At 40.6% G+C, this 13804-nt stretch overlaps 1 protein-coding gene across 1 annotated transcript; it reads right to left on the reverse strand.

Moving 5' to 3' along the window:
- Positions 1 to 9427: 9427 nt before the first annotated feature.
- DEFB135 (defensin beta 135) lies at positions 9428 to 11786 on the reverse strand. Its single transcript, XM_036423827.1, has 2 exons — positions 11729 to 11786; positions 9428 to 9597 (listed from the first exon to the last, which is right to left on the reverse strand). The coding sequence occupies exons 1-2, from the start codon at positions 11784 to 11786 to the stop codon at positions 9428 to 9430; spliced, it is 228 nt and encodes a 75-aa protein (XP_036279720.1).
- Between the last annotated feature and the right edge of the window lie 2018 nt (positions 11787 to 13804).

A 13804-nucleotide genomic window follows, 5' to 3' on the forward strand; every position in this document is an offset into this window, starting at 1 on the left:
TTAACTTTGTGTGTCTCCTCTCAGTGTGACAGTGCATCAGGCTGACCTCTTTAAGTTTTCCCAAAGATGGCACCACAGCTCAAGATTGTGACTTCTTCCTTACCCACAAACTTAGCTTCTTTTCTGTGCATACTTCCTGTCTACCTAGCTCATTCTCGCCACCACCATCAGGAGTGCGCACAAGAAGCTGGCAACCCAGTCAGGAGAAAGGTGGGGTTGACACACAGACCAGATGAGGAATCCTCAGGTGAGGTATTCCCAGTGGCTTATGGGCAGGCTTCCTATTGGAATCCAGAACAGAGTCTGCATGAGCCACATCCATTTAATTCACTCACATTGAGTCTGCCTCTTTCCTGGTAACCACCTCAACCCCAGTCATGAAGATGTATTTTGGAAGCAGATAACTTGTTGTTTACACCTACTTTTGATGTTATTTAGATGAGATTTTGGACTTAACAGTCATACTGGAATAAATACTAGCTTTGGGTACGTTGGAATGGGATGAGTATATTTTACATGTGAGAATGACATACATTTTGGGAGGCTATAGGGAAGACTGTTATAGATTGAATCATGTGCCTCCAAAAGACCTATGTTGAAGTTCTAACCCCCAGTTCCTCATAATGTGATCTAACTTAAAAATAAGGTGGTTGCAGATTTTCAGATGAAGTCATTAGGATGATCCCTAATTCAGTAAGACTGATATCCTTATACAGAGAAAGTTGGACACAGACACATAAAAACTAGGAGAACACCATGTAAAGATAAAGGCAGAGTTTGGGGTTATGCCTCCATAGACCAAGGAATGCCAGAAAACCACCAGAAACTGGGTGAGGTTCATGAAACAGATTCTTTCTCACAGCCTTTACAAAGAACCAGCCCTATGGATATCTTGCTCTTACACTTTCTAGCCTCAGGACACTGCTATAATAAATTTCCATTGCTTAAGGAACCTGATTTGTGCTACTATGTTATGGCAACCCTAGCATGCTAATTCAGGGAGAAACTGCTGCAGTTTTTGGGGGGAGTGATAAAAATATTGTATAATATATTGTAGTAATGATTGCACAACTCTGTGACTATATAAAAACCACTGAACTATGCACTCTAAAAAAATGAATTTTATGGTATTACTAGTGGCCCAAAGCATGAAATTCATGAACCAGGGGATGTATCCCTCAGCTCAGCCTGCACCCTCTCCAATCTGGAACCTTTCTGAGGATGTCCGACTGCCAGGGGATGTCCCTGTGGGATCGAACCTAAACTGGCAGTCAGACATCCCTCTCACAATCCAGATTTGCTGGCTCCCAACCACTCACCTGCCTTCCTGCCTAATTGCCCCTAACCACTTCTGCCTGCCAGCCTGAATACGCCCTAACCAGTCTCCTAACACTCTGATCGATGCCTAACTGCTCCCCTGCTGGCCTGATTGCCCCTAACTGCCCTCCCTGCCAACCTGGTCACACCTAACTGCCCTCCCTTGCCAACCCAGTCGCCCCCAACTGCCCTCTCCTGCAGGCCTGGTCACCCCCACTACCTTCCTCTGAAAGCCTAGACACCTTCAACTGCCCTCCCTTGCAGGCCTGGTCCCTCCCAACTACCCTTCCATGCTGGCCTGATCACCCACAACTGCCCTCCTCTGCCGACCATCTTGTGGTGGCCAGCTTGTATCCACACAGGAGCAGCCATCTTTGACCACATGGGGGCAGCCATCTTGTTTGTTGGAGTGGTGGTCAATTTGCATATTACCTCTTATTAAATAGGATAGAATGTGAATTATTCAGTAAAGTCATTTAAAAAGAAAACTAGCCGAAGCCGGTTTGGCTCAGTGGTAGAGCGTCAGTCTGCGGACTGAAAGGTCCCAGGTTCGATTCCGGTCAAGGGCATGTACATTGGTTGCGGGCACATCCCTGGTAGGGGGTGTACAAGAGGTAGCTGGTTGATGTTTCTCTCTCATTGACATTTCTGGCTCTCTATCTCTCACCCTTCCTCTCTGTAAAAAAAAAAAAAAAATCAATAAAATATATTAAAAAGAAAACTAGCCCTAACTGGTTTGGCTCAGTGGATAGAATTTTGGCCTGCGGACTGAAGCATCCAAGATATTATTCCAGGGAAGGGCACATGCCCAGGTTGCAGACTATAATAGATCCCCAGTAGGGAGAGGGCAAGAGGCAACAATCAATGATTCTCTCTCATTATTTTTTTTTAATATTTTATTGATTTTTTACAGAGAAGAAGAGAGAGATAGTTAGAAACATCGATGAGAGAGAAACATCCATCACCTGCCTCCTGCACACCCCCCACTGGGGATGTGCCCGCAACCAACGTACATGCCCTTGACCGGAATTGAACCCGGGACCTTTCAGTCCGCAGGCTGACACTCTACCACTGAGCCAAACCATTATTGATGTTTCTATCTTTCTCTCCTTCTCCCTTCCTCTTTGAAATCAATTTTTAAAAAGAATAAAACGAAAAAGAAAACTAAATGGACAACTAACTCATGTCTGAGAAACTCCACTCATGGGTATTGACTCAAGAGAAATCAAAGCTTATTTTCACAGAATTATTTGTACAAGAATGTTCATTGCAGCTTTATTGCAATAATCAAAAAATGTGGAAGCATCTTGATGTGCTTCAAGAGAAGAACTGACAAACAAATTTTATGAAGTCATAAAATACTATGCAGCAATAAAAAGAAATGGGCCGAAACCGGTTTGGCTCAGTGGATAGAGCATCAGTCTGCAGACTGAAAGGTCCCAGGTTCAATTCTGGTCAAGGGCATGTTTTTTGGTTGTGGGCACATCCCCACTCAGTGGTGTGCCAGGAAGCAGCTAATTGATGTTTCTCATCGATGTTTCTAACTCTCTATCCCTCTCCCTTCCTCTCTGTAAAAAATCAATAAAATATATATTTTTTTAATAAAATATATTTTTTTAAATAAAACAAAATGAAAAGAAATGAACTATTGATATAAGCAACATCATAAGGAAAACATAAAAATATTATCTAATCTAACTGAAGGTAAAATTCTTACTCAAGAGAGTATGTACTCTAATAACATACATATAAACTTCTAGAATAGACAAACTTAACATATGGTTAATATAAAACATAGCAGAAGTTGTTGCTCAGAAAATACAAAGTTGGTAGCAAATATCAATTGAAAGGGGAACGAGGGAACTTTCTGAAGTGATGTAAATATTTGAGCTCTTGACAAGGTTTACATTACATATGTATATGCATTCATCAAAGCTCTTAGACTGGTCCACTCAAGATCTTTGCATTTCATTGTACGCAAATTTTATTTTTTTAATATATTAAAAGAAACTAGTTTCTGGCTGATGTGACTCAGTGGATAGAGCTTCAGCCGAGGACTGAAGGATCCTGGGTTCAATTCCAGTCAAAGGTACATACCTGAGTTGCAAGTCAGGTCTCATGTTGGAGGCAACCAAGCAATGTGTCTCTCTCACATTGATGTTTCTCTCTCTCTCTCTATCTCTCTGTCCCCATCCCTTGCACTTTAAAAATCAATGGGGGGAAAAAATCTTCAGGTGAGGATTAACAAACAAAAAGGAAAACTATTAAACTTCAAGTAATAATATAATTCTGAGGTGATAATATAATTCTAAGGACACCTGTACTGATATTTGTAACTTACTTTGAAATGCATCAAGCAATTGGATGGGTTGTTCTATATACTTTTTACATCCATTGAAGTGAGGTCTTTGTGTGGAGTTGGAAGGCTGCTATCTGGCTTAATCTACTGGCATAAGTTCAGGTGTATATGGAGAAGGGGATGGACATAAGGGGGACAATTTTTCAAAGGGGAGAGGAATATGGACTTCTTAGGATGGTATCTCTTTCCTTCCAAGTCACATAAATATCTTCCTGAGTTCTGTACAGAAGAGATTGCAGGAAGTAGCAGTAAATGCTGTTTTCAAAAGAGACTCTGTGAGACCTGAGACCATAAGTCACATTGATTTAGTGCCTAGGTAATGAAAAAAAGGTACAGAACAGGGATATTTACCCTATCTTAGTTTGGACCAACATAAAACTGGCTCAGTGAACCTTATACAAAATGTAACAGTCCTTTCTTTTTCCCCAAATATGGAGCGACATCAGTGTAAATATGACAGTGCCAACCACAATGGCAGCTACAGATAAATTTCAGTGGTAGAATTAAAATACCAACAGCATGTTTTGCAGACCTAGAATGAACTCTCCAAAAATTCATCTGGAATAAAAAAAACAACCTCAATTAGCTGCAGCAGTTCTGAGAAAAAAGAACAAAATAGATGGAATTTCAATACCAGATATCAAGCTGTATTATAAAACCACTCTTCTCAAAAGTGCCTGGTACTGGCACAAAACAGACATATAGATCAACAAAATAGAATAGAAAACCCAAAAATCAACCTAATTCACTATGCTCAATTAATATTTGACAAAGAGGCAAGAGCATACAATGGAGTTGAGACAGTATCTTCAATAAATGCTGTTGGGAAAATTGGACAGATACATGCAAGAAAAATGAAACTAGACCACCAACTGTCACCATACACAAAAATAAACTCAAAGTAGATAAAGGACTTAAACATAAGATTGGAAACCATAAAAATACTAGAGGCATCCATAGGCAGCAAAATCTCAGACATATGCTGAAGCAATTTCTTCACCGATACAGCTCCTAGGGCAGTGGTCGGCAAACTCATTAGTCAACAGAGCCAAATATCAAGTATCAAATTGAAATTTCTTTTGAGAGCCAAATTTTTTAAACTTAAACTTCTAATGCCACTGCTTCAAAATAGACCATGGTATTTTATGGAAGAGCCACAATCAAGGGGCCAAAGAGCCACATGTGGCTTGCAAGCCACAGTTTGCCAACCATGGTCCTAGGGCAATGGAAATTAAAGAGAAAATAAACAAATGGGAATACATCAAAATAAAAAGCTTTTGCTCAGCAAAAGAAACCATCAATAAAACAAGAAGGCCCACTGCATGGGAGAACATATTTGCCAATGTTATCTCCTATAAGAGTTTAATATCCAACATTTAAAGGGAACTCATACAACTTAAAAGGAAGATAAACAATCCAATCAAAAAATGGGCAATGGCCAAGACTGGTTTGGCTCAGTGGATAGAGCGTCGGCCTGCAGACTGAAGGGTCCCAGGTTTGATTCCGGTCAAAGGCATGTGCTTTGATTGTGGGCACATCCTTGGTGGGGGGTGTGCAGAAGGTAGCTGATTGATGTCCCTCTCTCATGAATATTTCTAGTTTTCTATCCCTCTCCCTTTCTCTCTGTAAAAAAATCGATAAAATATATATTTTTTTAAAAAAAAATGGGCAATGGACCTAAAGAGATACTTTTTTGAAAGAAGACATAATGAAGGCCAAGAGACATCTGAAAACATGCTCAAAGTCACTAGTCATTCAAGAGATATAAATCAAAATGACAATGCAGTACCATCTCACACCTGTCAGAATGGCTATCATCAACAAATCAACAAATGACAAGTGGTGGTGAAGATTCAGAGAAAAAGGAACCCTTGTGCACCTCTGGTGGGAATGCAGACTGGTGCAGCTAATGTGGAGAACAGTATAGAGTTTCCTCAAAAAACTAAAAATGGAACTCCCATTTGACCCAGTGATTCAACTTCTAGGTATATATCCCAAGAAACTAGAAACACCTATCAGAAAGGATATATGGGAGATCCAAGATGGTGGTTTAGGTAAACACACCTAAACTACTGCAGTGCACAACAATTTCAAAACTACAACTAAAAGACAAAAAGTCTATCACCCAGAATCATGGGAAAGCTGGCTGAGTGGAAGCTCTACAACTAGACTGAAAGAGAAAGGAGCATTCGGGGCACAAGTGCTGAAAGACTGAGGTACGAGGCATGCGCACCATATGGGCTGGTGGCAGATCCCAACTGGTGGAGGGCATTGCTTTCTTCAACCTGAAGAGAAACAAGCTCCTAATCTCTCTGAAGTCCAGTCTCTGGGGAGAAGCTGGACTGTGTACCATTGGGTTGGAAAGTGAGGGTGGCTTGTTTGCAGAACTGTGCACAAGAATAATTGTTTGCTGTGCTAGGGCGTGAGATGTGGGGATGCAGTCACAGAGGCTGACTGGTTTGCCACACTCTAACCTAGTGACACCCTGAGACTCCGCCCTGAGACTCTGCCCTGCGCAATCTACAAACACACCCAAGCTCCAAGCAGCAGCTTTTGCATATGAATGGCCTTCTCTACCTAGCAAACTTGCAACCTGGTACAGACAGCTCCAAAGCCTCCAAGCTCTAAGCAGGGAAGAGAGGACTGTGGTTCTCACTGTAGCTCTGCAGGGTGGCCTCAGACAGTAGCTGAACTGCACCCCATTGGAGATCCAGAAGCCAGTGTATCTAATGGTCAGTGTGAGACAACAGATTTCAACTCCTCACATCCATAAGTGACACATTTGAGAGGCAGTCTCAGTGAGCACCAAAGCTTCACTGAAACAAGGCCTACACCATAAGCATGTCTCCAGCACAGTAGTTCTTCCATTATAAACACAGCGGGTCCTCACAGCCAATTGGCCTGGAGGTCAATTACACCCAGTGTACCAACAGCAATCAAGGCTTAACTACACCAAGACTTTGCACTCAGCCCACAAAGGGGTGTACCAAGAGCAACCACCTTGGGTGATTGGGAAAGCCGAGCTACTGGCCTCTATAGGTCGCCTACCACACAAAGCCACTCCATCAACACAGGGAGGCAACCAAAATGTGGAGACACAGAAGCATGTCACAAATGGGAGAGATGGAGGAAAGTAAACTACTGGATGACACAGAGTTCAGAATTACATTTATAAAGTTACTCAAGAACCTTCTAAAAACCACTGAGAAACTTGAAAAGATCTTCAAGGACCTTAATAAGAATACCAAAAAAAAAAAAAAAAAAAAAAAAAAAAAAAAAAAAAAAAAAAAAAAAAAAAAAAAAAAAAAAAAAAAAAAATGGAAAAGGACCAGTCAGAAATTAAGCATACACTGTCTGAAAATAAAGAATATACAGAAACTCAAGTGTAGATCAATGTACCCCAAGAGATAAACCAAAGATCTGGAATATGAGGAAACAAAAAACACCCAACCAGATAGGCAGAAAAAAAGAAGAACCCAAAAGTGTGAGGATAGTGTAAGGAGCCTCTGGGATGGCTTTAAGCGTACCAACATCAGATTTTTGGGATGCCAGAAGGAGAGAGAGAGAGAGACCAGGATATTGAAGGCCTATTGAAAGAAATAATGACAGAAAACTTTCCCTACTTGGTGAAAGAAATAGACTTACCAGTGCAGGAAGTGCACAGAACCCCAAACAAGAGGTATCCAAAGAGGACCACACCGAGACACATCATAATTAAAATGCCAAGGGCAAAAGACAGAGAGGGAATCTTACAAGCAGCAAGAGAAAAACAGTTAGTTACCTACAAAGGAGTACCCATACAACTGTCAGCTGATTTCTCAACAGAAACTATGCAGGCTAGAAGGGAGTGGATAGAAATATTCAAAGTGATGAACAGCAAGAACCTACAACCAAGATTATTCTACCCAGCAAAGCTATCATTCAGAATTGAAGGTCAAATAAAGAGCTTCACAGATAAGAAAAAGCTAACGGAGTTCATCACCAAACCAGGATTATATGAAATACTGAAGATTATTCTTTAAGAAGAGGAAGAAGAAAAAAGTAAAGGTAAAAACTATGAGCAACAAAAAGACATCAAATACATACCTACCAACAAGTGAATCTAAAAATCAAGTGAATAAAAAATCTGAAAAACAGAATGGACTGGTGAATATAATAGAATCAAGGATATAGAAAGGGAGTGGACTGACAATTCTCAGGGGGAAGGCAGTCTGCAGGATGTGAGAAGAGATTGGGCAAAAATCTTATACCTATGGATGAAGACAGTGGCAGGGGTAAGGGCATGGGGTGGGGTGGGGAATCAGGTGGAGGGGAGATATGGGGTTGGGGAGAGGAACACCTGTAATAATCTGAACATGAAAGGATATATTCACCCCTATGTTCATAGTGGCACAATTTACCATAGCTAAGATTTGGAAATTGCCTAAGTGCCCATCAGCAGATGAGTGGATTAAAAAGCTGTGGTGCCAAAACCGGTTTGGCTCAGTGGATAGAGCGTCAGTCTGCGGACTGAAAGGTCCCAGGTCTAATTCTAGTCAAGGGCATGTACCTTGGTTGCAGGCATATCCCCAGTAGGGGTGTGCAAGAGGTAGCTGATCAGTGATTCTCTCTCATCAATGTTTCTAACTCTCTATTCCTCTCTCTTCCTCTCTGTAAAAAATAAATAAAATATATTCTTTAAAATAAAAAAAAAGGCAGTAGTACATCTACACAATGGACTACTACACTGTGGTTAAAAGAAAAAAAGAGTTCTTACCATTTGCAATAGTATGGATGTTCAATTCTATTGGTCATCAGTGAAATGCAAATTAAACCACCATATGTCATCACTATTCACCCCCTCACCACTCCCCCACCCTTGACCCCCAGCCAGGATGGAAAAAGAAGCAGAAAATACTAATTGCAGAAAAGGATGTGAGCAACAAGAACTCTCAAAAACTATGAGTGGGAATACAAATTGGTTCCACCAATTTGGAAGACAATTTGGCAATATCTACTGAAATCTAGTATATGCATGGCCTATGACTATCAATGTCACACATGGCTATATACCCACAAAATGCTTGCATAGAAACCTCAAAAAATATGTATAAGAATGTTCATCAAAACACTATTCACAAGAGCCCCAAACTAAAAACTACACAGATAGCCATCTACACTAGAATATTCAAATAAATCGTGATGTATTCCTCAATATAATACTATATTGAGAATGAATAAACTATAATTATCAATACATCAAAAATATAAATAAATGTGATTAAAAAAATAATGTAGATTAGAAGAACCCAGATGCAAAAATGTACCTACTGTATAACTCATTTATATAAAATTCTAAAACAGGCCTCAGGATTTACGGTATTAGAATTCAGGCCTTTGTCATCCTGACTGGGATATAGGAATATTCCTTTCTTCACCAAGTGCAACAGGTTCCATGAGTGTGTTAGATTTGTGAAACTCATTAATATGTTTGCTTATGATTTGTACACTTTTCTGATTGTATAGTAAACTTCAAAAAAAAAAAGAAGGTTTTAGGACACTTTAATAAGGGATAAATTAACGACAAGAAAAGTACTGAAGACAGGAAATTTATCTAAGAGGTTATTTCCATAGGAGACACAATGAATGCCCTTAAAGAGAAACACAGCAGACACAGAAACATGAAGAGGCTAAGGCCATTGTTTTAATAGGATGATGCATCTGAGTAGGATCGGGGTCTCCAGGGGAAATCAGGGAGAAACTCGGATACAACTATTTCCCAATCAAAGGAGGTAAAACCTTCTTGGTTATGCAACACAGATGTTTCGCGTCACAAAGAATATGATAGTTTTCATTTCTGAGACATGTTATCCTGCAAGCACCTTTGAATCGCCAGCATGAAGAAAAGAGGCCACTTACATATTGATTCACTCCACTTCTCACTGCCAACAAAAACAAAGGTAAATAAATGCACAGTGTCCCGTGGGGTCATGGTATCGTGAGTAAATTAGATTGTAGGCTATACTTTAGAACTTTCTCATAGTAAATTGAACAGGGTCAAAACCTCCCGGTCATGTTATAGCTGGATGCTGCTTTTTCAGTTGCTTTAATGTTTTTTTCCAGAGACCCTGTCATAAGTCTTTAGTTCCCATGCTCCCCACTGACATGTGCAGGTCACAGAACCCAGCAGATTCAGCATGGCACAAATTGCAATGGAAAGACCATTGTGGTTCTGGACCAGTAGCTCAGGTGGTTAGAGCATCATCCTGATACACCAAAGTTTCAGGTTTGATCCCCAGTCTGGACACATACAAGAAGCAACCAATGGATGAATAAATAAGTGAAATAAGAAGTCTCTCTCTGTCTCCCTCTCTCTCTCTCTCTCTCTCTCTCTCTCTCTCTCTCTCTCTCTCTCTCTCTCTCTCTCTCTCTCTCTCTCTCTCTCTTTCTCTCTTTCCTCTCAAAAAATCAATAAAATATTTTTTTTAAAATAGATCATTGTGACCTAGAAGTATTTCCAGAGGCCCTAATCTAGGAGGCATTCAGAGTCTGAGATAGTACCAGGCAGTTTGAGACTGTCACCGTGTTCGTTTGAAGGAATGATCACTGACCATTTGCAATAGTATGTATGCTCAATTCTATTGATCATCAGTGAAATGCAAATTAAACCACCATATGTCATCACTATTCACCCCCTCCCCACTTCCCCACCCCCAACCCCAGCCAGGATGGAAAAAGAAGCAGAAAATACTAATTGTGGAAAAGGATGTGAGCAACAAGAACTCTCAAAAACTATGAGTGGGAATACAAATTGGTCCCACCAATTTGGAAGACAGTTTGGCAATATTTACTAAAATTAAACCACCATATGTCATCACTTTAGAAGACAATTTGGCCCTGTGGTTCTGGCCCTGCATTCCCAATAACATTCTCTGTGACTTTTTGCCAAGTGCCTTACTATCCGTCTTGGCTGAATCACAGGGTACGTGAAAATGTCCCAAGGGATAATGATTGTGAAGTGGTTTGAATACCTAAAACACATATCTAAATCTGTTGCTAGTATTTTTTCTAACCTTAAGGCCTGAGTCCCTCTGCAAGCTGAGGAGGGGGGAGAAGGGGGGAAAAAGAGGCAGTTTAAGAAGGTCCTGGTGGCTTGGAGTCACCCTACTGAAGTATCCCCTCTATGTGCTAAGCCTTATTAGGCTCTCCACCTGGCTGGCCCATGGGCTTTGTGGGGTGAGGATATTCAATTTGCTACGACCACAGGCCATTCGCAAACAAATTTGCCCTTTAGTCCCAGGGAATACAGGAGTCCAGTGGAGACACAATGCAAAGTGTCCAGAAGTCCTGCCATCCAGGCAGGAGCATCACAGCAGCAGTCTCAATGCCATCCTCATCTGTGCCTCTCTTTGGAATACTTAACACTTGGCCCTTAGTGCTACCTTTTGAATATGCAGGTTTAGGGCCACACGTAAAAAGATGCAAATCCCAGCAAAACATAAGCAAAACAGCTCTAGAGGACCTCTTCTTTAGTGACTTAAAGGGACCCTTCTCCATACTATCAAGTTGCTGGCTTCTATCCAGAGAACAAAAATGCTGACCCTTCTAACTGATGTCCCATAGGATCCCATTATGCTGTAAGTTCATTTGAACAACCAGCTCTGTCTGCTGATTCCACTCAGTATCAAATTTGCCTTCATTTCTAAGACTGTGAGAAATCATGCAGGTAACTGACTTTGGAGTGCAAATTCTAAGAGTCCTAAAGAAACAGCCTCTCCCCTCCCTCCAAAATCCTACCTGACCGCTAACGGTCTCATGCTTTTGCTCTGCTCCACTTCTGCCAATACCACCAGTCCAACTTTCCCCTCTAACTTTGATTCACAACATCCTGTGTTGTGTCCTTAGCACCTTCTCTCCATTCCCTGAAACAGCCCAGAGCATCCCTCTCTGCTCACATCCCTCTCTGCACCTGCTTTTTTCATCCAAGTCCTGCTTTTCTTCTCATTCTTCGAGAACCTCACATCCTCTTTCCCTTCTCATTTATAATTCCACATGGAGGGGATTCCATTTTACCTGGTGGAACATAGGAGAGCAAGAGAAGGATCACAAGGACCAAAAGTAAGCTCCTCATGGTGGAGGCACTCAGCAAAGGGACAGCTCAGAGACCAGGGAGAGTTGCTCCATATGTAGCTCCTAAGAGATGAGGGGCTGCATGGCTAGTGAACCTTTCAAGAACAAGAACGCCTGCTTGCTCCACTGAGCAGGCCAATAAACTAAAGGTCTGACTTTGAACATGACGTCCCCTCATTAAAACACACTTCCTGAGCGCCACTTACATGTTGCTGACTGAATTCACACTCTGTCAACAGCTCCATTCTAAGTCCAAGTAGGATGTTGTGTAGGTATCTTTGTACCTTCATTCTACATCCATTTAACAAATGCATATAGTGTGCAAAGAACCATAAGGTTACCTTGTATAATTTACAAAGTGCTCTCAATCTCACATAAGGGGGGGAGAGGGGAGGTTGACCAGGTAGATATTATTCTCCCATTTTAAAAGTAAATAACATGAGGCTCAAGTGGGATAAATGACTTTCCCAAGTTGCCACGGATTGTAAATGGAAGCAACATGACTTACACACACGTTTTGCTTAATTCCTGAATACAGGGTTAAAGTATAGCCCAGCCCAGTTCTAGTGCAGCTTTTATCTATTTACAGAGTTTTCCAAAGAGCATGGGAAAATCCCTCTAACATCATCAACATAAGTCTGGGGAGCACACTGAGCCTTACAGGTCCCAACTGAACATATGTTATATGCTGAGTAATGTGAGATATACAAGGAATTGATGGCAGAACTCTTGCTTTGGGGAACTAAAGGTCAACGGTTTGATGGTTTACAAAGTGTTTTAAACTTTCTGAAATCTACAACTCAAAAGTAAAAATAAAAATAAATAAAAAAATAAAAAGAAAGAAAAAGAAAGAAATAAAAAATATAGACATCTGAAAGAACAGTCAAAAATAAAAATGAAATGAAACGCTTTGAAAAAAATAAGTATATGTTTGTGATCTTAAAAAATAAAATAATATATATAACACACATATAATAAGACCCACACAAAATAAATGTAGAGCTTCATAAATTATCCTAAGGTTAAACCCATAGTAAACACCACCCAGATCATGAAATAGAACTTTGAAACCACCCCAAAACCTCTCCATATATCCTCATCCCAATCATAACCCCTCCAAGTTACCACTACTCTGACTTTTATTGGAAATATGTCCTTAAATTTCTTTATACTTTTATCTTCCGATTGTGCATCCTTACTAACATTTCATCTTGCCTATTTTTATTGGATATGTTGGGGTTTTGGGGGGGGGGGGGGGGTTTCAGGTCTCTTTTTCTCTATTTGTTCTCCCTTCTGCTCTCTTACAATTCATCTGTTGAAGAACTTGGGACACTTGACTTGCAGAATTACCCACAACCTGGATTTTGCTGATTGCATACTCACTCATGGTACAGTTTAACTTGTACCATGTCCTCATATTTCCTGAAAATTGACAGCCAGATTCAGACACTTGATCAGATGAAATTACTATCCTAATAAGATATCCGCACTTTCATGCCTATTGCAGTGTTATACAAGAGTAACAAATAAGATTCAAGACAATCCTCATTAAAATACCAATGGTGTATTTCACAGACCTAGAACAAACTCTCCAAAAATTTATATGGAATTAAAAAAGACCCAAATAGCCGAAACCAGTTTGGCTCAGTGGTAGAGCGTCGGTCTGTGGACTGAAGGGTCCCAGGTTCAATTCCAGTCAGGGGCATGTACGTTGGTTGTGGGCACATCCTCAGTAAGGGGTTTGCAGGAGGCAGCTGGTCAATGTTTCTCTCTCATCGACATTTCTAACTCTCTATCTCTCTCCCTTTCTCTCTGTAAAAAAATCAATAAAATATATTTTTTTTTAAAAAGACCCAAATAGCTGCAGAAATATTGAGAAGGAACAGAATTAGAGGAATCACAATACCAGATATCAAGCTATACTACAAAGCCACTGTTCTCAAAACTGCCTGGTACTGGCACAAGAACAGACATATAAACCAAAGGAAATGGACAGAGACTGTCCCAGAAACTAATCCA

The sequence above is a fragment of the Pipistrellus kuhlii genome, unplaced genomic scaffold (assembly GCF_014108245.1).
Source record: "Pipistrellus kuhlii isolate mPipKuh1 unplaced genomic scaffold, mPipKuh1.p scaffold_m20_p_8, whole genome shotgun sequence".
NCBI classification, from domain to species: Eukaryota; Metazoa; Chordata; class Mammalia; order Chiroptera; family Vespertilionidae; genus Pipistrellus; species Pipistrellus kuhlii.

What these genes read in the sequence shown, in the direction of transcription:
- DEFB135 (XM_036423827.1), bottom strand. Translation starts at nt 11,786, where the DNA reads ATGAGGAGCTTACTTTTGGTCCTTGTGATCCTTCTCTTGCTCTCCTAT. An exon ending in GCTCTCCTATGTTCCACCAG is followed by an intron (nt 9,598 to 11,728) that starts GTAAAATGGAAT and finishes TTTTGTTGGCAG; the next exon opens with TGAGAAGTGGAGTGAATCAA.